General features: G+C 48.8%; 1 protein-coding gene across 1 annotated transcript in view; it reads left to right on the top strand.

Moving 5' to 3' along the window:
* Positions 1–26,719, top strand: part of BBOF1 (basal body orientation factor 1) — a 375,496-nt gene that overhangs the window by 85,692 nt on the left and 263,085 nt on the right. The window contains exon 3 of the mRNA XM_029597441.1: positions 15,778–15,843. Coding sequence (XP_029453301.1) covers positions 15,778–15,843 — 66 coding nt within the window. The remainder of the gene's footprint in view (positions 1–15,777; positions 15,844–26,719) is intronic.

The following is a 26,719-nucleotide window of genomic DNA, read 5'->3' as shown; positions in this document are numbered from 1 at the left end:
CACTCTCACCTTCCGAAGTCGCCTAAGTCCCAGCGGCCGGGTTCCTACGTGCTCCTCCTGGGGGGACTTCGGTTTCCAGGGTGAATCTCCTAAAGTCCCAGCGACCAGGCTCCTAAGGGCTTCTCCCGGGGGAGCGCTGGTTTCCAGGGTGAAGACTCTCCAATCTTCAGGCTCCCACTTCGTCGGTCCGTCCACAGGGTACCGAGTCCTTGGTTGCATAGGGCTCCACCATACGTCCTGGGTCTCGGCCTGCTTCGAACTTCCGAACCGCCTCCTGGTTGGGACGATTGCTGTGGACTTCTACAGCACTTCATCCTCTGTCCTAACCAGCCCAAGGGTCCACGAACATAACAGATTGCAAGGCCATGGACCCGGCGGATCTTGCAGGTTTGAAAGCCATACCTGGTATAGCTCAGAGGCTACAACAGCAACAAGCATGTCTTGACACTTTGACGGCAACTGTGCAGGCCTTAGCTGAACACGTCGGTGGGGCCTCGGCTGCTAGTACTACTTCGTCCGGAGCTGGGCCCTCTCCTGCAGCCGCCGTCCCAGTCCAGATGCCAGCACCTTCACGGTTCTCAGGAGATGCAGGGCGCTGCCGAGGATTCCTGAACCAATGCTATATTCGGTTCGATCTCCTGCCGCTTCTGTTTCCCACCGACAGAGTCAAGACTAGCTATATCATCTCTCTCCTGGATGGGAAACCTTTGACCTGGGCCTCCAATCTTCTAGAATGCCAGGATTCCCGCTTGAACAACCTAGTCCAGTTTGTATCCGCATTTAGACAGGTCTTCGATGAAGCCGCTTGCAAACCTACTGCCGCCTCCAAGTTGCTTCAGCTGCGACAAGGCAATCGGCCTCTAGCAGAACATGCCATGGAGTTTCAGACCCTTGCTGCGGAGCTGAACTGGGGAAGCAACAGTCTGCATGGTATCTTCCTGGAGAGTCTCTCCCCAAGATTACAGGACGAATTGGCGGTCCACGATCTCCCTGATGATCTAAACAAACTGATTGAGTTAGCCGGAAAGGTGGACCGCCGCATCCAGCGACGCTTCCGAGAGAGGAGGGCAGTTCATACACCGATCGCCCCTGGACCAACTTCGCTGCATCCAGGAGGTTCATCGCCAGCCCCTTCTGGGGCTCAAGAAGTCGAACCCATGCAGGTGGGCCGAGGACCTCTCTCCCAGCAAGAAAAGAGGCGACGTCGCTCACAGGGTCTTTGCCTGTATTGCGGTGGAAGGGGCCATTTCCTCGCCCAGTGTAGCGAGCGCCCGGGAAACGCTCGGACCTAGGAAATATTGGGGAGCTTCCCCTAGGTCATACCACCACCGACTCCCCATGTTTCGTTCCTGTCACTTTGCTTCTTCCGGAAGGGGAATTTGAGACACAGGCTTTAATTGACTCTGGCGCAGGAGAGAATTTCATTCTTCAGGAGCTGGTTCGGCAACTTCAGATTGGGGTACAACCCCAAGATCCTCCACTTTGCATTTCCTCCATCCAAGGAGGACTTCTTCCAGGTACCATCTCTTCTCGCACCCAACAGCTCGTCCTACGTACTGGCGTCCTGTACCAAGAGGAGATCTCCTTTCTTATTTTAGAAAGATCTATGCACCCAATCATCCTAGGAATGCCTTGGCTTCGGAGGCACTTGCCTGTCATTTCTTGGGACACCCTCCAAGTAACCTCCTGGGGGCCAACCTGCTTTCACTCCTGCCTGTCCAAGGTCATTCGGTCTCCGGTGCCGTTCTTGACAACTCCCCTGTCCCTGCCTCCACCTTATCGGGACTACCAGGATGTCTTCTCCAAGGAGGAAGCCGAGATCCTTCCTGAACATCGCCCATTCGATTGTGCGATAGACCTTCTGCCCAGTACCATACCCCCACGTGGTCGGGTTTATCCCTTGTCCCTTCCTGAGACACAAGCCATGTCTGCCTATATCCAGGAGAACCTAGAACGAGGATTTATTTGGCCTTTCAACTCGCCGGCAGGAGCGCGTTTTTTTCTTTGTGGCCAAGAAAGATGGGTCACTTCGCCCTTGCATAGACTACCGTGGCCTGAATAGCATTACGCGCCGGGACCGTTACCCTCTGCCTTTGATACCGGAGCTCCTGGACAGATTGCAAGGGGCCAAGATCTTCACTAAACTAGATCTCTGGGGAGCTTATAACCTGGTGCGGATCCGCTCCGGAGATGAGTGGAAGACCGCATTCAACACACGGGACGGCCATTATGAATACCTGGTTATGCCCTTTGGCCTCTGTAACGCTCCGGCGGTTTTTCAAAACCTAATGAATGAGGTTCTCCGAGACATGCTTCATTCGGCGGTTATAGTCTACTTAGACGATGTCCTCATTTATTCCAAGGATCTGGAGACGCACCGTCGAGATGTCCGGGTATTACAGAAGCTGCGTGATAATCGGTTATTTGCCAAGCTCGAAAAGTGCACGTTTGAGCAAGATTCTTTACCCTTCTTAGGGTATATTGTTTCCTCCACTGTGTTTTTCATGGACCCTGGAAAAGTCTCCGCGATCAAGGACTGGCCACAACCACGGGGCATAAAGGCGCTTCAACGTTTCCTAGGGTTTGCCAATTTCTATCGGCAATTCATCCCTCATTTTTCTCAAAAGGTGGCTCCGCTAACGGCTCTTACCAAGAAGGGCGCCGATGCTAAAAGATGGCCGCAGACGGCTATACAAGCCTTCCAGGACTTAAAGGAGGCCTTCCTTCAAGACACCTGTCTTCGCCATCCAGATCCTCAAAGGCCATTCATCGTGGAAGTCGATGCTTCCGACGTAGCTGTTGGGGCCGTTCTGAGTCAACTCTCCGAGAAAGGGAGACTCCTGCCATGCCCGTACTACTCCCGTAAATTCTCCCCAGCTGAAAGGAACTACGGTATTGGGAACAAGGAACTGCTAGCTATCAAACTCGCCTTTGAGGAATGGTGACAATGGCTGGAGGGGGCTCAACATCCGATAACCGTTTATACCGACCACAAAAACCTGGAATACCTATGTCACGCCCAGCGCCTTAATCCACGACAGGCACACTGGTCTCTCTTCTTCAGCCGCTTCAACTTTATTCTGCGTTATCGACCTGCTTCCAAAAACATCCGGGCGGATGCCCTCTCACGCACCGCTGAAACAGAAGAAGATTCCTCATTGACACAGTACATCATAGATCCAGCCAAGGTTCTCTTAGCGGCCACGGAGATGACTCCTGCAGGAAAGATTGTAGTGCCTGTTCGCTCGCGGGGGAAAGTATTGTCTTGGGCTCATGATTCCCTAATCGCTGGACATCCAGGAGTAGCAAGAACTCTGCACCTCCTATCTGAATTCTACTGGTGGCCACAGATGAAAAGGGACGTGCGTCTTTACGTTCAGTCCTGTCCCATCTGTGCTCGGCAAAAACCTCTGCATGGACGCCCCTGGGGTCTTCTCCAACCATTGCCAATTCCTACTGAGCCTTGGACTCACGTGTCAACCGACTTCATCGTCGACTTACCAGCTTCTGAAGGCAAGACCGTGATCTGGGTCACGGTTGACCGTTTTTCAAAAATGGCCCACTTCGTGCCCCTCGCTAAGCTACCATCGGCTCCTGAATTGGCCACCCTCTTTACCCAACATATTTTCCGACTCCATGGTCTCCCGACGCATATCACCTCTGACCGCGGGCCGCAGTTTACTGCTAAGTATTGGAAGACTCTCTGCAAAAAATTTGGCATGCAGCTTGATCTGACCACGGCATTTCATCCTCAAGCCAATGGGCAAAGTGAGCGTACCAACAGGACGTTGAAGACATTCCTTCGCTCCTTTGTGGGAGATCTCCAGGATGATTGGGTATCCTTACTACCATGGGCGGAGTTCTCTTATAACCGACACCAGCATTCTGCGACGGACCAATCCCGTTTCAATTGGTCTATGGGAGGGTTCCGAGACCTCCTCTACCTCTGCCCCTGGCGGTGCCTTCCCCAGCTGTCCAGGCTACGGCACAGCAGTTGCACCAATTATAGCAAAGCGCTCAAGATAAGCTCCATCAGGCGGCAGCCAAAGCTAAAAAGTATGCAGACAAATCTCGGAGGCCTGCTCCGGTTTTCCTTCCGGGGCAGAAGGTATGGTTAAGTGCCAGAAACATTCGGTTAAGGACTCCTTCTATGCGTCTGACTCCCAAGTACATTGGACCATTCATAGTGCTCGAACGAGTCGGGACAGTTTCCTATCGATTGCGGTTGCCCTCCACTTTAAAGATCCACAACGTGTTTCACTTGTCCCTCCTTAAGCCTGTGATTCTCTCGAAGTTTCATACGAAACCTCCTGAGCCGGCTGCCGCCACGGCTGATCCTAATCTCCTCTACACCGTAAAAGATGTCCTGGATGTCCGTTTCCACCACCGCCGGTGGGAATACCTCCTCTCGTGGGAGGGGTATGGTCCTGAGGAGAACTCCTGGGAGCCGTCCTCTAATATCTTGGATAAGAACCTCCTCCACCAGTTTCATCTCGACCACCCAGGGAAACCTAAGCCTCCTGGGAGGGGGCATAGGAGGGGGGGTACTGTTACGTGACCGGGCCGTGCCCCGGTCCCTTCACTCACCACAAGGCTGGCCCGATCCGTCCGAGGTGCTCCTCAGCCCCCCGGCCTGCAGCGCTTCCTCCCACGGCGTCCCCACCGCAAGGGAGACGCCGCCGACGTCCACTATTGGCTACGTCCCCCAGGCGCGCGCGCGCGCACAAGGACTCCCCTCTTAAAAGGGCCAGCGCGGGAGATTCGAAAGATGCCGGCGGATGACGTCAGACGCTGCAGGGTATATCACCCTGCAGCTCAGAAGAGATCCTTTGCCTTGCAGCAAGGTTCCTGGGTTTTGCCTGTGTTGCTGCGTTCCTAATTGTCTTCGTCCCACTTCTGCCTGCTCCCCTTGCTGTTGATTCTTCTGGCTTCGACCCGTGGACTGGTATTGGACCGTGCTCTGGCTCCGACCCGTGGACTGGTAGTGGACCGCTCTCTGGCTTCGACCCGTGGACTGGCTGTGGACCTCTCTCTGGATACCGACCCCTGGATTGGCTGCGGACCGCTCTTGGACTTCGACTCCAAGACCGACTTCTGGATTTCCTACGACCTGCTGGAGGCACCAGCCGTCCGGAAACACGACCTGCAGGAGGCGCCTGCATTCGGACCACTCTCACCTTCCGAAGTCGCGTAAGTCCCAGCGGCCGGGTTCCTACGGGCTCCTCCTGGGGGGACTTCGGCTTCCAGGGTGAATCTCCTAAAGTCTCAGCGACCAGGCTCCTAAGGGCTTCTCCCGGGGGAGCGCTGGTTTCCAGGGTGAAGACTCTCCAATCTTCAGGCTCCCACTTCGTCGGTCCGTCCACAGGATACCGAGTCCTTGGTCGCATAGGGCTCCACCATATGTCCTGGGTCTCGGCCTGCTTCGAACTTCCGAACCGCCTCCTGGTTGGGACGATTGCTGTGGACTTCATCCTCTGTCCTAACCAGCCCAAGGGTCCACGAACATAACACAAATAGCACATAAGCTGGTACTTACTAAACAGTTATACTAAGAAGGTGGGAATAAGGCGGGTAAGCAGCTTGCAAGAAAACTAAAAGCTAAACAAACTTTTAATAATATTGTCAAACTAAAAGATGAATCTGGCCAACTCTTAACCTCCAATACAGCCATACGGGAATGGTTTTTACGTTTCTATGCGGACCTATATGCCATAGATTCTCAAATTCTCCCATCCGGGATAGAGGAATATATGAATCGCATTCCCTTACCAAAGCTATCCCCCGCCGACCAGAAAATATTGGAAAGAGATATTACTAATATGGAAGTGGTGTGGGCCATCAAATCACTGAAAACCGGAAAGTCCCCAGGACTAGACGGGTACAGAGCATCCTTTTAAAAAAAGTTTGCCACAATGCTGGTACCCCTCCTAGTCAACCTCTTTAATGCGCTACAGGGCGAAGCCTCCTTTTCTCAGAATTCCAATCTAGCAGGAGTCACGTTGATAGCGAAACCAGGTCATGACCCCACCTTGTGTGGATTGTACCGCCCCATTTCACTTATCAACTTAGACCTAAAACTCCTAGCTAAGATCCTAGCCAATAGACTTAATACACTGTTGCCGAATCTGATACATATAGATCAGTCAGGATTTATACCTGGAAGGATGGCTTCCGATAATGTTCGCAAAATTGTTGACACACTATCATGGGCGAGAACACAGAATGAAGGTTTGATGCTCCTAGGGATAGATGCTGAGAAGGCTTTCGACTATGTCCACTGGCCGTTCTTATTTAGGACCTTGACTGCTTTCCAATTTGGAGACAGATACATTGGATGGGTACAAAAATTGTATGAGCGTCCCAGGGCATGCCTAAAAATTAATGGAGGATATTCCCAGCCGTTTACAGTTGGCCGTGGGACAAGGCAGGAGTGCCCTTTATCCCCCTTACTTTTTGCACTTTTTCTGGAACCATTCACGCATAAAATTCGCCTTAACGAGAGTATTCAGGGCATCCAGTTGGGGAATTATGGCTCTAAGCTATCCCTGTTTGCCGATGATATCCTGTTTACCATCACAGATCCCCATCGGTCCCTACAAGCTATCACGGAAGAAATATCTGCATTCAGCCAGGTATCCGGGTTTAAGATAAACTGGGAGAAATCTGAATTATTAAATGTCTCTGTACCCCCGGAGATGGTAACACACCTGAAACAAGATTTTCCATTTAAATGGGCACATACTAAAATAAAGTATTTAGGTATCTACATTGGGTGGGAGACAGACCCCTTCCAGCTTAATTATCCACCTCTAATGGCTAAAATATACAAAGACCTTGAGGAGTGGGATTGCTACCACATATCGTGGCTAGGTCGGCTAGCGGTTCTTAAGATGAATGTCATGCCCCGTATTTTATACCTCCTACAAACCCTACCTATTGTAGTGCCTAACAACTTACTAGATAAATGGCAGAAACGGTTAAATAAATATTTGTGGAAGGGTAAGAGACCCAGAATAGCAGCGGCCACACTATACAAACCAAAAGCCCAAGGAGGCTTGGGGATGCCACACTTACTCTGGTATCAAGGGGTGGCTCAATTAAAAGCAGCAATTGAATGGCACAAAACAGTATGCAAAAAACCCTGGGTACTCCTAGAGCAGGCACTATTGGGCTGGTTGTCTAGTATTCTTTGGTTGCCATAATAGAGCCGATAAACCAGCGGTGTCATCAGTACAGGCTACTTTACATATTTGGGAAAGATGGAAGAGTGGTTTGGTGGGTTCTAATAACTACTTCCATAGCACGCATATATTCTACCACAGTTCCTTTATTCCTGCAGGGCACCCTCTAGCATTTAAATGTTGGATGCATGCAGGTATATCCTTGATGACACACATCTGGGAGCCTGGGGGTTTCCTTTCCTTTCCTACTCTCTGCGACAGATTTCATTTAGACGGCAGGGACATTTATCAATATTTACAAATTAGACACTTTTTTCTTCAACAACAAATAGCAAGAGCACTTGCTGGAGGTATTTCTCCTTTTGAGCTAATGTACAGGGGGGCTGATAAGATTACCAAACACATTTCAAGACTTTATGCCTTGCTTGCTGGGACTATGTCTATGACTGCCACACATATCGTGGCCTGGGAACGAGAGCTGCAATGCGGATGGACAGAAGAAGACTGGAGACTGATATCTTAGCAGATGGGCAAAGGACTCATCTCATCTCTCCACATCAAAAATGGATACAAATTACTTTTCCGATGGTACCTGTCACCTGCACGGCTACGACACATCTCTACCAATGCATCGGGCATGTGTTGGAAATTATGTCAATCCCCGGGAACATTTTTCCATCTATGGTGGACCTGCAGCAAGATTCAAAAGCTCTGGACAGATGTGGCTACATGGTTATCTACAGTGTTGGGCACATCGATCTTACTACAACCACAGCATGCTTTGTTGAATGATGAACTGGCAGACATTTCACGTTTTCATAATATCTTTATTAAACATGTTGTTACAGCAGTAAGGTGTGCCATAGTGCGGAGATGGAAAGATACATTGGTTCCGTCGCTGCAAGAAATACAAATATTGGTTCAATCTATGCATACTTTAGGTAAAATTACCGCTCATAAACACAAAACACTCAATAAGTTCTCTAACATATGGAAAGATTATGAGAAATGGTTGTTATTATAACCCTGTTTTTATAACCTTGATCTTCATATCATTCCAAGAGAGAGGTAGATCGTTTGGTTAACATCCCAGCCCCGAAGCAGCCGAGAGCACTAGTACTTTTGCTCAGTCGCACTGCTAACGGGCTAACCAGTTCTTGAAGCACAATGTGTTATTGATACGTTGTACCCTGCTATGTTTAACAGTTACACTGCTCCAGATATTCTTGTTATTTACTATGTTATAGTTCTGTCCAATCCGAGTATCATGGTATATACCCACTAGGGTTTGGGGGGGGGGGGGAGTGGGGAGGGAAAAGGCTTATTACACAATGTCTTCAGATATGTGGATTCTTTCTAGAACATCCTTGTGATATGTAACTGACTGGGATACGGTATACCGCATGTACTGAGCACTTGGATGTGATTATTCTGTATGCGTGTACAAAAAACCAATAAAACTTAAATAAAAAAAAAAGAAATTGGCAAGAGCACCACTGAGCCCTCCCTTTTGTACTTTAAGCTCTATAGCAAATGGAGGCAGATCCTATTTGGGTCCCAGAAGAGGATGTCTTGTCTCAAACTCCAGCCCAAAGACAACAGCTCACTAAGTTAGTAAAGAATTTCTTGGCATCCCTGGCTTCTGAAGACAGGAGAGGTGCTTTGGAGCCTTTCCATTCCAAAATGGGTGAGGTATTCTCTCAAACAGGGATCCCCACCAGCTCCAAACCACAGCATCGCCCTACACAAGAGTTGCTGGCAATGGTGGTTAACCCTCAGCAACTGGGTAAATGTTCTCCTGCAATTGGAGAGTCCTGCCTTGAGTCTTAGGACAATGAAGAAGTTTTGGTTAGGTCAATATCCTGGGATCCATCCTCTTCAAAATAACAGATGTTTCTACCGTGGTCACCATCATCATCATAGTCCATAGATCAGTGTTTTTCCACTATTTGGAACTGTGGAAGGTTCAAAAGGAATTCCATTGGATCTAATGCCAGAATTAAAGCAGCACTGTTCACCACCTGTCGACCTCTGCCATTCCAAATTCCTAGACAAATTTACAAAGGCATTAAACATTAATGTCAGGAAGGAAGCAAATCCATGAACAGAGATTTTCGACCTGCAGCTCCTAGCATCCCCAGTTGGCTCTGTGATCCCTATACAAGCACTGTTCCTGGATCTTTAATCCAGTATATGGCAGAATCCCATCAAAAGGGCAGGCAAAAAACAGAAGTTTGTGTGTTTGTATTAAATAGGGAGTCAGACAGGGAGGCAAAAAGCAGAAGTTTATTTTTGCATTAAATTATTCAGTTTAACTTAAATTCCCCACACCTTAGCAAGAGTTTAAACATTCCCTTCTAGGTTACTACCAGATTATATAGTGAAAACACTAATACATTTAAAGGACCCTAATTGTACACATTCCTACTCCCATTGCAACTTAAAAATTAACTAGGAAGTGAACAAATTTAAGATGAAGGCAGCAGTCCAGCAGCAAGAGGGGGGCCTCCCAGTCTTTTGCAATGAGTGTCACAGTGTATGATATTTTTACCCACCGTGTGCATCCAATGTAAAGAGCTCCTGTCTCTTAGAGAACGAGTCCGATTTCTGGAGACCAGACTGGCAGACCTGGAAGAGATGAGGCAGACAGAGAGGTATATAGATGAGACCTTCAGGGACATCGTAGCCAAGTCCCAAATCCGGTCTGGCAGCCCTGGTGTTGCCTTGAAAGAGGAAGGTCTCATGATTGGAGAGCATCAAGCTAGGGTGCACTTCATGGAGACTCCCTAGTCTTTCTATTATCTGAAAGAGTAAATAACCGATCCGCATCTACCTGTTCTAGACCTCTCATGATTTTAAACACCCCTATCATATCCCCTCCTCAGCCGTCTCTTTTCCAAGCTGAAAAGTCCTAACCTCTTTAGTCTTTCCTCATAGGGGAGCTGTTCCATTCCCCTTATCATTTTGGTAGCCCTTCTCTGTACCTTCTCCATCGCAATTATATCTTTTTGGAGATGCAGCGACCAGAATTGTACACAGTATTCAAGGTGCGGTCTCACCATGGAGCGATACAGAGGCATTATGACATTTTCCGTTTTATTCACCATTCCCTTTCTAATAATTCCCAACATTCTGTTTGCTTTTTTGACTGCCGCAGCACATTGAACCAACAATTTCAATGTGTTATCCACTATGACACCTAGATCTCTTTCTTGGGTTGTAGCACCTAATATGGAACCCAACATTGTGTAATTATAGCATGGGTTATTTTTCCCTATATGCATCACCTTGCACTTATCCACATTAAATTTCATCTGCCATTTGGATGCCCAATCTTCCAGTCTTACAAGGTCCTCCTGTAATGTATTGTGATTTAACCACTCTGAATAATTTTGTATCATCTGCATATTTGATTACCTCACTCATCATATTCCTTTCAAGATGATTTATTAATATATTGAAAAGCACCGGTCCAAGTACAGATCCCTGAGGCACTCCACTGTTTACCCTTTTCCACTGAGAAAATTGACCATTTAATCCCATTCTCTGTTTCCTGTCTTTTAACCAGTTTGTAATTCAGAAAAGGATACCGCCTCCTATCCCATGACTTTTTAGTTTCCTTATAAGCCTCTCATGAAGCACTTTGTCAAACGCCTTCTGAAAATCCAAATAAATAACATCTACCAGTTCACCTTTATCCATATGTTTATTAAACCCTTCAAAAAAATGAAGCAGATTTGTGAGGCAAGACTTGCCTTGGGTAAATCCATGTTGACTGTGTTCCATTAAAGCATGACTTTCTATATGCTCTGTGATTTTGATCTTTTAGAATAGTTTTCACTATTTTTCCCGACACTAAAGTCATGCTCACTAGTTTATAGTTTCCTGGATCATCACTGGAGCCACGTGTGTAACCCCCCCGTTTTTTACACGAGTGGCGGATTAAAAATTCAGCCGTTAATGTGTGGAATACATCTGGACTGCGTTTCTTTTTTTTTTTTTAAATTTAATATTTTATTAGAATTTTATCAATTATTACATTAATAAAACATAGGAATTCAGGATTACATCAAAAACAAAAGAAAATACATATAGGTAATTTTGACTGTCTTCTACCTTAATTTCCTCAAGAGTTTCTCATAAGGTACTTTGTCAAATGCTTTCTGGAAATCCAGATACACTATATGAACTGGCTCACCTTTATCCAAATGTTTATTCATGTCTTAAAAAAAATGTAGCAGATGAGGTAAGACTTCACTTAGCTAAATACATGTTGGCTTTGTCACATTAAACTATGGCTATTTTCAGTAATTTTGTTCTTTATAATAGTTTCTACCATTTTTACAAGCACTGAAATCAAGCTCACCAGTCCTTAGTTTCCTGGATTATCCCTGGAAACATTTCTAAAAACTGGCGTTACGTTGGCAGTTAGAATGTGTAATAGTGAATGATGAGATTGACATAATTGACATCTCAGAGACCTGGTGGAAGGAGGATAACCAATGGGAAAGTGCTATATCAGGGAACAAATTATACCGCAATGATAGGGAGGATCAACATGGTGGGGGTGTGGCACTTTATGTCCGGGAGGGTATAGAGTCCAACAGGATAAAGATCATACAAGAGACTAAATGCTCAGTAGAATCTATATGGGTAGAAATCCCATGTGTCTTGGGTAAGAATATAGTGATAGGAGTATACTACCGTCCACCTGGACAAAATGGTCAGACAGATGATGAAATGCTAAGAGAAATCAGGAAAGCAAACCAATTTGGCAGTGCAATAATAATGGGAGATTTCAATTACCCCAATATTGACTGGGTAAATGTAACATCAGGACTTGCTAGAGACATAAAATTCCTGGATGGAATAAACAACTGCTTCAAGGAGCAATTGGTTTAGGAACCAATGAGAGCGGGAGCTATTTTAGATTTAATGTTTAGTGGATCGCAGGATTTGGTGAGAGAGGTAATCGTGGTGGGGCCACTTGACAATAGTGATGATAACGTGATCAAATTTGAACAAATGACTGGAAAGAGGACAATATGTAAATCTACAGCTCTAACACTAAGGGGCAGATTTTCAAAGGGGTACGCGCGTACCCCTTTGAAAATCTGCCCCAAGTTCCCCCTGCGCATGCCGAGCAAGCCCAGGGACGGCATGTCAGGGGGCGTGTCACGGCGGTGTGTCATTTGGGGGCGGGGCCACGGGTGTGCTTCCGGCCCGGGGCCTCCGAAACAGCTCCCGGGCTGGGGAATCGCGTGCCAGCCAGCTGGCAGACGTAACTTTTAAAACAAAGGTGGGGGTGGAAGGAAAGTTCCCTCCGAGGCTGCTCTGATTTTGGGCAGCCTTGCGCGCGCCGACCCCGGATTTTATAGGATACGCGCTGCTACATATCTAAGTGGTGTACCGCAAGGATCGGTGTTGGGACCGGTCCTGTTCAATATCTTTGTGAGCAACATTGCGGACGGGATAGAAGGTAAGGTTTGTCTTTTTGCGGATGACACTAAGATCTGCAACAGAGTGGACACGCCGGAAGGAGTGGAGAGAATGAGACGGGATCTAAGGAAACTGGAAGAGTGGTCGAAGATATGGCAGCTGAGATTCAATGCCAAGAAGTGCAAAGTCATGCATATGGGGAGTGGAAATCCGAATGAACTGTATTCGATGGGGGGGGAAAGGCTGATGTGCACGGAGCAGGAGAGGGACCTTGGGGTGATAGTGTCTAATGATATGAAGTCTGCGAAACAATGCGACAAGGCGATAGCAAAAGCCAGAAGAATGCTGGGCTGCATAGAGAGAGGAATATCGAGTAAGAAAAGGGAAGTGATTATTCCCTTGTACAGGTCCTTGGTGAGGCCTCACCAGGAGTACTGTGTTCAGTTCTGGAGACCGTATCTACAAAAAGACAAAGACAAGATGGAAGCGGTACAGAGAAGGGCGACCAGGAAGGTGAAGGATCTTCATCGGATGACGTACGAGGAGAGATTGAAGAATCTAAATATGTACACCCTGGAGGAAAGGAGGAGCAGAGGAGATATGATACAGACTTTCAGATACTTGAAAGGTTTTAATGATCCAAAGGCAACGACAAACCTTTACCATAAGAAAAAAATCAGCAGAACCAGGGGTCACGATTTGAAGCTCCAGGGAGGAAGATTCAGAACCAATGTCAGGAAGTATTTCTTCACGGAGAGGGTGGTGGATGCCTGGAATGCCCTTCCGGAGGAAGTGGTGAAGACCAGAACTGTGAAGGACTTCAAAGGGGCGTGGGATAAACACTGTGGATCCATAAAGTCAAGAGGCCGCCAATGAAGAGTGGGTGACTCGCCAGAATGATGGCTACTGCCTGGACACAATACCCTTATTCAATAAACATACACATGGTTACTGTGACTCCAACATCACTCTAAGCTTCAACAGCAAGAGGAAATGTGGAAAAAAAGGATTTGCACTCACAAAGCGGGGAGTAGCTGGCTTGTTACGGCGGTTACTACCCCAAACCAAATGTGCCTGATACTTCACTTTCGATGCATATTAGGGATGTGAATCGTTTTAGGACGATTAAAATTATCGTCCGATAATTTTAATATCGTCTTAAACCGTTATGGAACACAATACAATAGAGATTCTAACGATTTATCGTTATAAATCGTTAGAATCGTGAGCCGGCACACTAAAACCCCCTAAAACCCACCCCCGACCCTTTAAATTAATCCCCCACCCTCCCGAACCCCCCCAAATGACTTAAATAACCTGCGGGTCCAGCGGCGGTCCGAACGGCAGCGGTCCGGAACGGGCTCCTGCTCCTGAATCTTGTTGTCTTCAGCCGGCGCCATTTTCCAAAATGGCGGCGAAAAATGGCGGCGGCCATAGACGAACACGATTGGACGGCAGGAGGTCCTTCCGGACCCCCGCTGGACTTTTGGCAAGTCTCGTGGGGGTCAGGAGGCCCCCCACAAGCTGGCCAAAAGTTCCTGGAGGTCCAGCGGGGGTCAGGGAGCGATTTCCCGCCGCGAATCGTTTTCGTACGGAAAATGGCGCCGGCAGGAGATCGACTGCAGGAGGTTGTTCAGCGAGGCGCCGGAACCCTCGCTGAACGACTCCTGCAGTCGATCTCCTGCCGGCGCCATTTTCCGTACGAAAACGATTCGCGGCGGGAAATCGCTCCCTGACCCACGCTGGACCTCCAGGAACTTTTGGCCAGCTTGTGGGGGGGCCTCCTGACCCCCACGAGACTTGCCAAAAGTCCAGCGGGGGTCCGGAAGGACCTCCTGCCGTCCAATCGTGTTCGTCTATGGCCGCCGCCATTTTTCGGCGCCATTTTGGAAAATGGCGCCGGCTGAAGACAACAAGATTCAGGAGCAGGAGCCCGTTCCGGACCGCTGCCGTTCCGGACCGCCGCTGGACCCGCAGGTTATTTAAGTCATTTGGGGGGGTTCGGGAGGGTGGGGGATTTAATTTAAAGGGTCGGGGGTGGGTTTAGGGGGTTTTAATGTGCCGGTTTTGCGATTTTTCGATTTTATGATTTTTTCACGATTTTTTCACGATTTTTTCACGATATTTACCCCCCCAAACGGCAACAATACGATTCCCTCCCCCTCCCAGCCGAAATCGATCGTTAAGACGATCGAGGACACGATTCACATCCCTAATGCATATCCAGCATAGCTCTCTGCTTCAACGGCAGGGGAGAAGAAAAAACTGATACTTCACGCATATCCAGCATAGCTCTCTGCTTCAACGGCAGGGGAGAAGAAAAACAACCAATAAGGGCTGTATAACATAGTCTGGGTTAAAACAAATAAGCATGGGTGTAGCTTGCTTATTGCGGCGGTTACTACCCCCTAACTAATCAAGCTAGATATTTCACTTGGATGCAGCTCCATCACTGCTCTCTACATTAATGGTGGGGGAGGAAGGGAAATAGAACCAAGAGCTAAGAGAAACAGATAAGTATGAGAGAAAAAATGTGTGAAGCTTGCTGGGCAGACTGGATGGGCCGTTTGGTCTTCTTCTGCCGTCATTTCTATGTTTCTATGTTTCTATATTGAAATCCCGTGTACTTTTATAAAATCTACCCCTAAATTTTCAAAAGGGAAACTGTTATAATTTGGCTGGGTTTTGAACCCTGGATCATGATCATGATGAGAGCTGACTCCTCCTGCACCGCAGAGCATAAATAAGCAATGATGATGATGGTGAAATTGTTTTACCAGATGAAATGTATTTTATTTATTTCTTATCTATTTAGTATCTTACTTGAAAACCAAAGATAAATCTCAGTCACCAAAATTTGTTTGAAAATTTCTACTACTTATGCAAAGATATGTCTTGAAAAGGTCATAGGTAAAAGGACCACTGAAAGAAGATTAATATTTGAGTTGACTTAAGCTGTCCTTTGCCCCCCCCCACCCAAGAAAGTGCCGCCCTGTGCTCATACATGGTTTGCACAGTCCCAGCCTTTCCCTTCATTACTTTCTCACACCTTCCCCTGCAGGGCTTTCTCTTCCCTTCATTTCCCTTTTCCTCTCATGTTTGTGTGAAGGAGACTCAGAGTTAATTATTTAACATTTTCTTTTATTCTCCTATAAAGATTGAGAGCCTACAGGATGAGTTGGTGATGCAGAAGAAAAATGCAGAAAAGGAGAAGGAGGAACTGGTGAGTGTCAAATACAGAACAAGAAAGTTTATCTTGCCAGGTAATTTGGTACCTATAGCCAAGTAAAAAGTGAGCTTCATTGTTTTTTAACTTAACTATTTAACTATTATTATTTATAATTCTTGGAGGTAATTTTAGCACACACTTAAATACTATTTAATAAACGTCAGGAGTACTCCTGTACTTGCAGTGTAGCACATAAATGTAAACAGGGAAAAGGAGGCAGGTTGGGGATGCTGCAGGTTGGGATTTGGAACTACACACATAGGGGTAACCCCGAAAACCTGCCCCTGAGCGCGCAAGCCTCAGGACGCATATATGTCCCGGGGCTTTGAAAAAGGGGTGGGAAGGGGGCGGGGTTGGGGGCTGTGCCCGGGGTTGGCTCGCCGGCAAATGGCAGAGGCAGGCGGGGGGGGGGGGGGATTTAGATAGGGGAAGGTTGGGGGGAGCGGAGGGAACGGGGAAAGCCATCGGGGCTCCTCTAGGGATTGGCGCGCTCAAGGTGCACTCCCCCCCACCCCTTGCGCTCGCTGACCCTGGACTTTATAACGCGCGCGACAGCGCACACATGTTATAAAATCGGGTGTACATGTGTGCGCACCGGGTAGCGTGCACACATGTACCCTGCGCGCGCAGGTTAGAAAATCTGCCCCATAGGGTATGATTTTAAAACTATTTACAGACTTAAAACTGGGTTTTACACATTCAAATGCATTTTACACATGTAAGAGGGCTTTAGAAAATTGTTACAATACACGCCATTGAATTATCCATAGTATATTCACGTGCAAGTGCACTTTACACGTGCAAATGGATTTTTAAAATTGCTATGACAGTGCTACATTTACATGTGTAACCCCTTGCAAAATTATCTCCATCTGTAGCTATTTTGTAAGCATCATTAACAAACTTTCCTACATTTTATACCTGCTAATTGATTTGAGTAACTGGAAACACACCTGCCTTTTTGTCTGTAGTTTTTGAGGGATAGATCTGGGTGAACTGGTGGGGAATTAGGGTGACATGCTGGAGAGTCTGGGTGAACTGGTGGAGGTATTGGTGAACCAGTGATTCCACATACATTTGTATTAAGCATTTTCAGAAGTAGTTTTGAAAATCTACCCATTTATTATTTGGAGTGCAACTCGAGCCTGGAGAGTGGTTTGTTTATGTGGAGAGTTCTCAGCCTGGTACTGGCCCTGTAGATTATTCTGCCCCAGCTGACGGCCCCTGAGATTTATTTCCCCACCTTGGGATCGTAATTACCCTGCACCCTGGTGACTCCTAGTGTAGAGGGGGTTACACTTAATTCAAATAATTTTGATTTATGCTTGACTGCATGTGGTAAGTAAGAAATAGAAGAGTACATCACGTGCTCTTATTGAACGTTATCAGCCCCTTTGCCAGACCTTCCTTTCTTCCTTCTACCTTGGAATCTGAAAGCTAGTTTGGATCAGAAAAACCTGTGACTTGTACAGAATCCTCTTCATTTCAGAGATTGGCAGCCAAGCCCTTAGCTGTCCCTCACTGGCTCCTTGGACACATTCTCTGACATCTGCCATCCTCTCTCCCACCCTTTAGTTACTCCTAAGTGATCATGCACCTTGCTGGAATTGTCCTCATAACCCCCTCTACAATGGGAATAAGCATAAAAAGTACATGGAGGAGCAAGAAGATGCCATCTTTTCATATTTAATGCAAAAAGCTGTTTTACCTTTTCTGCAATATATGATCTTGCTTCTTATTTTACAAATGAGATTGAGGTCTCACGAGGTTTGTAGAGTAAGGAGAAGCAAGATCATATATTGCAGAAAAGGTAAACATGATATTATACTCTGCAAGGGTGATGTTAGCTATGGGCACCTGAGGCTTGTGCCCTAATCTTCTTCCTCTGAGTCTCCACTTCTTCAGCTACTGACAGAGCCCATCATGCCGGCAGCTGCCAGTAGCCAAAGAAGAGGAGGAGTGGTACAGCAGGGATGCTAGTGGAACTCATCCCGCTGACAGCCAAAGAAGAGGCCTGGCATGGCTGATTATAGAGCCCATTCCACCAGCAACTGAAAAAGAGAAGAAGAAGCCCTGTGTGAGAGTGTGTGTATGAGTGTAAGAGAAAACCTGTGTGTGTGTGTGTGTGTGTGTGTGAGAGAGCCTATGATTGAGTGAGAGAGAGCCTGTTTGTGTGTGTGTGTGTGTGTGAGTGTAAGACAACCAGCCTGTGTTTAACTGAGAGTCTGTGTGTATGTGTCATGGGGGTGGAAAGAGAGAAAGCCAGTTTGTACATGTGTGTGTGTGTGCGTAAGAGTAAACATGTGTGTGCAGAGTTATAGCTATCCTATGACTGATATGGCCTTGGACATAGGCGCCATCTACCAGGAGTGCCATCACTTTCAAAATATGGCAGTTGATCTGCAGGCTTCCCCTTCACCAACAGAGTTTTGTTGCTCATTAGCTATGCTGCCAGAGGGGAGAAGAGCTGCTGTGCCAGCTTCTGGAGTCTGGGAGGTGGAGGCAGCAGCCTCCTCAAATCGGGACAAAAGAAAATCATCAACGCTGCCACCCCCATGCTGTGTCAGGAGAGCAGAGTGTCCCACAGAGCTGCAAGAAGCAGCATCGGCCTCCTACCCTGGAAGTAAGGAGGTGTACACATGGGGAGCAGCAGCATCCTCCACAGCAGAGAGAGCATTACTACCCATGGGCCGAATAAAGAAACATCTGCCTCCCATCCCACCCCAGAAGTCAGAAGAAGACAGTAGAACAGCTCGCAGACCTCCAAGAAGCTTGTCACCCCACCTCAGCGGTCAGAATGAGCACGTCTTACAGAGTCTTACAGGTGGGAGGTGGATACTCCACCTCCCACCTGCAGATGTCAGGAGGAGCGCAGTCCATGAAATAACGTCAGCCTCCTCCACCTCCTCCACATTTAGGAAGAGAGTGTCCTGTGAACTGAAAAAAGGCCTTTCACCTTACCCCAGAAATCAAAAGAAGTCTACAGAGAGAAAGAGAAAAAGAGAGAGAGCATGTGTGTGTGTGAGAGACTAAGCATGTTAGAGCGAATGAGCATGTGTGTGTGTGTATGGTTGATCATGTGTATAAGAGACAGCACAGGAGCATGTTGTCTGAGCATGAGAGAAAGTGAACGAGTGAGTATGGATGTCTGCATGACTGAGCATGTGAGAGCGAATGGGCATGTGTGTGTGTATGGTTGATCATGTGTATAAGAGACAGCACAGGAGCATGTTGTGTCTGAGCATGAGAGAAAGTGAATGAGTGAGTATGTATGTCTGGATGACTGAGCATGTGAGAGCGAATGGGCATGTGTGTGTGTATGGTTGATCATGTGTATAAGAGACAGCACAGGAGCATGTTGTGTGTGAGCATGAGAGAAAGTGAACGAGTGAGTATGTATGTCTGCATGACTGAGCATGTGAGAGCGAATGGGCATGTGTGTGTGTATGGTTGATCATGTGTATAAGAGACAGCACAGGAGCATGTTGTGTCTGAGCATGAGAGAACATGAACGAGTGAGTATGGATGTCTGCATGACTGAGCATGTGAGAGCGAATGGGCATGTGTGTGTGTATGGTTGATCATGTGTATAAGAGACAGCACAGGAGCATGTTGTGTGTGAGCATGAGAGAAAGTGAACGAGTGAGTATGTATGTCTGCATGACTGAGCATGTGAGAGCGAATGGGCATGTGTGTGTGTATGGTTGATCATGTGTATAAGAGACAGCACAGGAGCATGTGTGTGAGCATGAGAGAAAGTGAACGAGTGAGTATGTATGTCTGCATGATTGAGCATGTGAGAGCGAATGGGCATGTGTGTGTGTATGGTTGATCATGTGTATAAGAGACAGCACAGGAGCATGTTGTGTCTGAGCATGAGAGAAAGTGAACGAGTGAGTATGTATGTCTGCATGACTGAGCATGTGAGAGCGAATGGGCATGTGTGTGTGTGTGTATGGTTGATCATGTGTATAAGAGACAGCACAGGAGCATGTGTGTGAGCATGAGAGAAAGTGAACGAGTGAGTATGTATGTCTACATGATTGAGCATGTGAGAGTGAATGGGCATGTATGTATAAGACTGAGCATGTGCAAGAGAGCGCGGAGCATGTATGTGTGTATGATTGAGCATGTGGGTGTGTGTGAGAGCAAGAGCATGTGTGTGTGTGTAATAGACACTCTGTTCTGTTGCCATTAAATCCTGGGTGTTTAGTATCAGTCCTCTAATTAAAATAGGATGATTAATGGGAGATTCCATTCAAATTCAGACCCTTCTTCTGTGGAGTCTGGAATGGCCTGCCCACTTGTAATAATATATAACAGCTCCCCAGCTACAGCTCCGGAGGCAGTCTTTTAGGTTAGTACAGAGGTAGAGTGAGAGGTTAATTTTGTTATTTTACAGGCCCAGTCAGACGAGCCAAGCAAGCCCTGTTTGATGGTCCTGGACAGGTTCGGGAGGGTTTATATCCAGCCAGTACACAACCTGTCTGGTGGGAGTTTTCCTTCTGAGTGCATTTTTTGGACTTCAACCTTTTATGTAGTAGAGGCCTTACTGGAACCTGTACACCACCAGGGCTCAGGGATTGGGGAACCCTGGGACTGGGGCTGTGCAGGTTAGGGAAGGCCTACTCCAGACATTGTGGTGACCCGCTGTAAGGAGAACCCCGGTGTTATCTTCAGTTTTTGAGAAGATTAATTTCACCATCCAGGAAGACGTTTTGATTGCTCTTCCTGCCTGACTGGAGCCCAGAAAGTCCTGCTCCAGAGGATCCCTCCCATCAGGGATTCAAATAAAAACACAAAGGACTGCTTTCCTAGCATGTAGCAGATGGACTCAGGACCAATGGGTATAGTGTGCTCCTGATAGCAGTTGGAGACGGAGTCAGATTTCAATCTGACGTCAGCACTACATATACCTGTGCAGGAAGCTCTGCTCTTCAGTATTTCTCCATCTTCTTAGCAGTTCGGGACTATACATACACTTGCACAGCGTTAGAAAATCCAAACCAAAGAAGAAAATTCCAAAACAAAGAAGAAATAATCTTACCTCTACAGACGAGTCCCACTCTCCCGCGGTGATACCTAAGGGTTCCTCCCCCAGTCGAGAATTCCTGAGGTGATTTCCGTGATCCCTCAGAGGTGAGCCTCGGTCCGGTAGCCAGTTCCCGGCGTGGACTTAGCCCCCAGAAACGGGAGTGGCTGAGAGGCAGCGGGTGCAATACTGAGTGCAGTAGTGAAGGTACTTTTCCCTCTCCCCCCGCAGCTGGGGACCGCCCAGCCCGAGACCAGGAAACGCCGAGACAAGGTAAGGTAGAAAACTTTCTCAAAGTCTCCGGTCTCCGTGGCTCGGATAGCCGCACAGATCGCCAGCCGGCATCTGTCCTATCGGGTTGATCAACCCTGTACGAGCTAGACCCCGATCCAGTACGAGGGTCCTCCCACATGGAGACCCTCCCGGGGGGTCGCCATCTTGCCCGCGTGGTCGTCAGTGCCATTTCCCCCTCCTCGATCGCTATATTGTCCGCTTAACTGAGCCATGCGCACAGCGGCAAGCCGGGCGCATAACCTACTTGTGCGTACAGCGGCGATTGCATCTGTGCCGGGCGCACAGCGACACGCGCATCTGTGCCAGGTGCATAACGGCACGCCCAACAGCGCCAGGTGCACAAGTTAGCCTGTGCGCACAGCGGCACACTCATCTTCATAAGCACACGTAGTAGCCTGTACGCATATCTTCGCAGCTTGCACGCACATCTTCGACACCCCCGGAGTGCATAGCTAAGCCTCTCAGCGCGCGCATATAAACCTGTTTTGATAGACCCGGTGCACACAAACCATGGCACCACCGGCCAAGAAAGCCAAGGCACAAGCCGTCTGCCCAGCCTGCCACCTAAGAGCTGCGCATCCTGAAGAAGCTACTGCCCTGTGCCTACAGTGCGAGGCGGCTCTGGGGAAACCGGGACAAGGCCCCCCCCCCCAGCCAGTACAGGAATCCGGCTCCACTGATAGTATCCTGGACCTCTCTATCCCCAACTCGGCCCCTCCTCAGACGGGTCCCTCGGGGAACGCCGCTGGGTGGAATTCTTTAAAGGTCTGCAAACCTTCGTCCAGGCGCAATCGGCACCACCGGTGACACAGCCACAGTCTTCACCAGAGGACCCAAGCCTACCAGGCCCCTCTTGGCCTCCCAGAGATGTGCCTTCCCCGGATAAAAGCCTCACCTTAGGAGACACGGACACCTCGGAGGAAGATCAAGACTCTCTGGAGGAGGGGGAAATCCTTCCAGGAACGGAACCATACTGAACCATGATGCGTTTCTTCTCCATAGATGAGCTACCAGACCCTGTGTCCCTGAGCCTGAAGGAACTGGCCATCCCAGGCACAAGCGCCACAGCGGAGCCAAAGACGAACCCTCTTGTGGTCGGGCACTGTCAGGCTTCACATCATTTCCCATTGCTGCAAGCCAAATAACAACTGATCGACCTGGAATGGAATGCTCCGGAGGCCAGTTTCAAGGGAGGACGGGCCCTAGAAGCCCTATACCCACTGGAACCCTCAGCCAAAGAGCTCCTGGTGTTTCCCAAACTGGACGCCATGGTCTGCGCTGTCACAAAGCGCACTACCATTCCAGTCGAAGGAGGAGCGGCACTCAAGGATGCCCAGGACAGATGTCAGGAATCCATCCTTAAACAGTCATTTGATGTAGCAGCCATGTCACTGCAGATCGCTGCCTGCTGTGCCGTGGTGACACGTGCCTGCTTGTCACTTGCCAGGAATGCCTCCACGTCCGTCGAAACATTAGAACCAGCGATATCCTTCCTCACGGATGCGACTTCCGACCTTGTGTGCACCTCAGCTAGGGGCATCTCATCCATTGTGGCAGCCAGAAGGCAACTCTGGCTCCGAAGCTAGTCAGCCAACACGACTTCCAAGACAAAACTCATGAGAATGCCCTTTAAAGGAACCGTTCTGTTCGGAAGCGAACTGGAGAAGTTAGCCGACAAATGGGGCGAATCCCCAGTACCTCGGCTACTGGAGGACAAGAACAAGAGAAGCCAACGCCCCTCTTCCCGAACATCCAAGGGCAATTTTTCCCTTCCATTATTTCCCAATGGGAACAGCAATGTCTCCCTTCCAACAGGAGCATGACGGCAATGGCAGTTTCCAAGTAACATGAGTGCCCATCAGTCCACAAAGAAAAAGTGTGGTAGCTGCTGCAGGGGCTTGGACCTTAACCAAGGTGTCCTTTTAAGATGCATAATATTTTAAAGTCATAGCTGAGGAAATAAGAGGGATGCCAACTAGGTGCTAGTCACCATCTTGGATCAATATGTCTTTTATTTTTTTCATGCAGCTCCACCCCCAGCCATAGGTCTAACAGTTCCAGCCCTCTTTCCCTCACAACCTCTGCTCCCATACCCACTTCCAGAGAAGATCTTCAATCCCCCCAGTTCGCCCTCTCCAGGTAAGATCTGTGGTTCACTCATACAACCATCTCCTCAGTTAAGATCTGCTGTTTTCTATCCTCCCTCATTCAGCTCCAGCTGACAGAACTGTCATCAACAAACAAAAGTTTAATTTCACAGAGGCTGCTCTTTGTGACACTCATGTTGCTGAGTAACAGGAGCTGCCCCTGTCCAGTCCCTGTGTTCGGTGAGACTCATATTGCTGGGTAACATCGGCTGTACTATCGAGTCCCTGTACTCTGTGAGACTCATGTAACTGGGTAACAGCAGCTGCACCTGTCCAGTCCCTGTGCTCTATGAGACTCGTGTTGCTGGGTAACAGCGGCTGCACCTGTCCAGTCCCTGTGCTCCATGAGACTCATGTTGCTGGGTGCTGGGTAACAGCAGCTGCACCTGTCCAGTCCTATGCTCTGTGAGACTCGTGTTGCTGGGTAACAGCGGCTGCACCTGTCCAGTCCCTGTGCTCTGAGAGACTCGTGATGTTGGGTAACAGCAGCTTCACCTGTCAATTCTCGATGCTCGTGAGACTTGTGTTGCTGGGTAACAGCAGCTGAACCTGTCCAGTCCCTGTGCTCTGTGAGACTCGTGTTGCTGAGTAACAGTGGCTGCACTGTCCAGTCCTAAGCTCTGTGAAGCTCGTGTTGCTGGGTAACAGCAGCTTCACCTGTCCAGTCCCTGTGCTCCGTGAGACTCACATTGCTGGGTAACATCGGCTGTACCTATCGAGTCCCTGTACTCTGTGAGACTCATGTAGCTGGGTAACAGCAGCTGCACCTGTCCAGTCCCTGTGCTCTGTGAGACTCGTGTTGCTGGGTAACAGCGGATGCACCTGTCCAGTCCCTGTGCTCCAATAGACTTGTGTTGCTGGGTAACAGCAGCTGCGCCTGTCCAGTCCCTGTGCTCTGTGAGACTTGTGTTGCTGGGTAATAGCAGCTGCACCTGTCCAGTCGCTGCTCTCTGAGACTTTTGTGTTTCTCGTTAACCGCTGCTGAAGATGGATGCTCTATGCTTCCCCTTTAAAATGTGGTTATTCTTTTGGGATTTTGACCTGAAATCTAACATGGGAGGCAGTGTATGTTTTATAGGAGAGGGTACTTGCCAGGTTCTTATGGCCTGGATTGGCCACTGTTGGAAACAGGATGCTGGGCTTGATGGACCCATGGTCTGACCCAGTATGGCATTTTCTTATGTTCTTATGTTCTTAATAGCAGAGAGGCAGCTGTATGTAGAAGAAAATGGTCTTCTGTTATGTTAGGTAAGAAAGATCCACGTGCAGCTTGGGAGTCTCTGTTACGCGTCCCGGCCTTGCTAGGCCCACACCCAGGCCTACTCACCCCAAGAATCCAGCTGCCAGCTCCGGTTCACCTTTGCTCATGGTAGTAAGCAGTCGCCTCTGTCCCCGAGCGCCTGCAGCCACCTCTGCCGCTTCTGACTCCTGCGCAATTCCTTTTTGCACCCAGCGGGTCTCCCTGCTCGGGCCATGGAGTGATGCCACTGCCCTGCTTCCTCCAGGGCCTGGTTTAGGAGCGCGTCCGCGCCACTCGCTCATTCTTAAAGGTTCCGCCGCAGGAAAGTAGCCCTCGGCCCCGGATGATGACATTACTGGGCATCTGTATAAAAGGCAGGGCCCAGCTACTCATTCCCTGCCTTAGCAACAGGTCTCCACGATTGCTCGTGTGCTCATTGCTTGTTCCTGGTTACTTTCTCCTGTCCCTGTCATTGTTCTTAGTTCCTGTTCCTGCCCATCCCTTTGTTTGTCCCAAGTACCTTGGACTGATTCTTTGGTATTGACCCCTGCTTCGTCTGGACTACGCTTGGACTGATCTCCTGGCTCTGACCTCAGCTCTGCTTCCGGTACTGTGCCTTCCTGCCACCTGCCCTGACTCCAGCTTGCTTTGGACTCTCCTTGTATCCTACAGGCCTGGTCTCTCAGGCTTCGCCCTATCTTTACCTGGACGCCCTCTGCTCTCCTTTGTTCCTGTTGGCGTCTGGGTCTTTGAAACCCTGCCTTGTCTGGACCGTTCTCGGCCCTCCAATACTACTGCTGGTTCCTGGCATATCCTTGCCTACATCAACTGGGAGTCGACACACGGAGGCATGCCTAAGTCCAGCCGGCCCTGGCACCCAAGGGCTCAACCTAAGGGGAACATGGGCTGGTATTAGCGAAGCTTCAGTCGGCCTTCGTCTCTTAGCCTGCTCTGCCACCCGATGGTGGGGACCCATAGGGCTTGCCCTGCGGGTAGCGTCAACTCCACCTCGGGCCAAGGGTCCACCATCAGCGCAACAGATTGCCAAGGCCATGGGTTCGGCGGAGCCTTCCGCCCTCCAGGCCATTCCTGGCCTGGCTTTGAAGATACAAGAACAGCAGCGATTTCTAGAGGCATTGGCCTCTTCTGTCGAATGTCTCCACGCTCGATTGGATACTCATGCAAGTGCCACAGCTCCGACATCTGCTTTAGTCAGCCCACTGCCTGCAGACTCACCCACGTATTTCATCTCCATGGCTTGACTACAGATATCGCCTCAGACAGAGGACCTCAATTCGTCGCTCGCTACTGGTGCTCCTTCTGCAGGAAATTTGTTATAAACATCAGCCTAATGACTGCATACCATCCGCAAGCCAACAGCCAGGCCGAGTGTACCAATCGCTCTCTGAAGAATTTCCTGTGGTCTTACTCCAATGATCAACAGGATAATTGGGCAGAGCTCTTACTATGGGCAGAATTCTTATACAATTCATATGTGGCAGCAGCAACCAGAGCTTCACTTTTTTCCATAGTCTACGTCAAACAACCGCGGCCCCCCTTACCAGTTCCATTGTCAGTGCCTTCCCCTGCAGCTCAGGCCACTGCCGATGCTCTGCAAGTCCTCTGGAATCAAATGAACGACTTCATCAAGCAGCCAAGAAAGCCACCGACTCACATCATCGCCTGACCCCAAAATTCCAGCCAGGCCAAAAGATCTGGTTGAGCACCCGTTACATTCGGCTGAAACTACCTTCTCAAAGGTTTGCTCCTAGGTACATTGGTCCTTTCCCTGTGACCTGGTGTATTGGACCAGTCACCTACCAGCTTCAGTTACCACCCACCTTGGGTATTCATAATTCTTTCCATTTGTCTCTGCTCAAGCCAGTGATATTTTCTTGGCCATCACGTAGAACCCCTGCGCCATCTCCAGTTTCCACCGAGACCGATACTACTTATCGGGTTCTTTGGTATTGACCCCTGCTTCGTCTGGACTACGCTTGGACTGATCTCCTGGCTCTGACCTCAGCTCTGCTTCCGGTACTGTGCCTTCCTGCCACCTGCCCTGACTCCAGCTTGCTTTGGACTCTCCTTGTATCCTACAGACCTGGCCTCTCAGGCTTCGCCCTATCTTTACCTGGACGCCCCCTGCTCTCCTTT

Source organism: Rhinatrema bivittatum, chromosome 4 (assembly GCF_901001135.1).
Source record: "Rhinatrema bivittatum chromosome 4, aRhiBiv1.1, whole genome shotgun sequence".
In the NCBI taxonomy this organism is placed as follows: domain Eukaryota; kingdom Metazoa; phylum Chordata; class Amphibia; order Gymnophiona; family Rhinatrematidae; genus Rhinatrema; species Rhinatrema bivittatum.
This window is presented reverse-complemented; position numbering and strand designations above follow the sequence as displayed.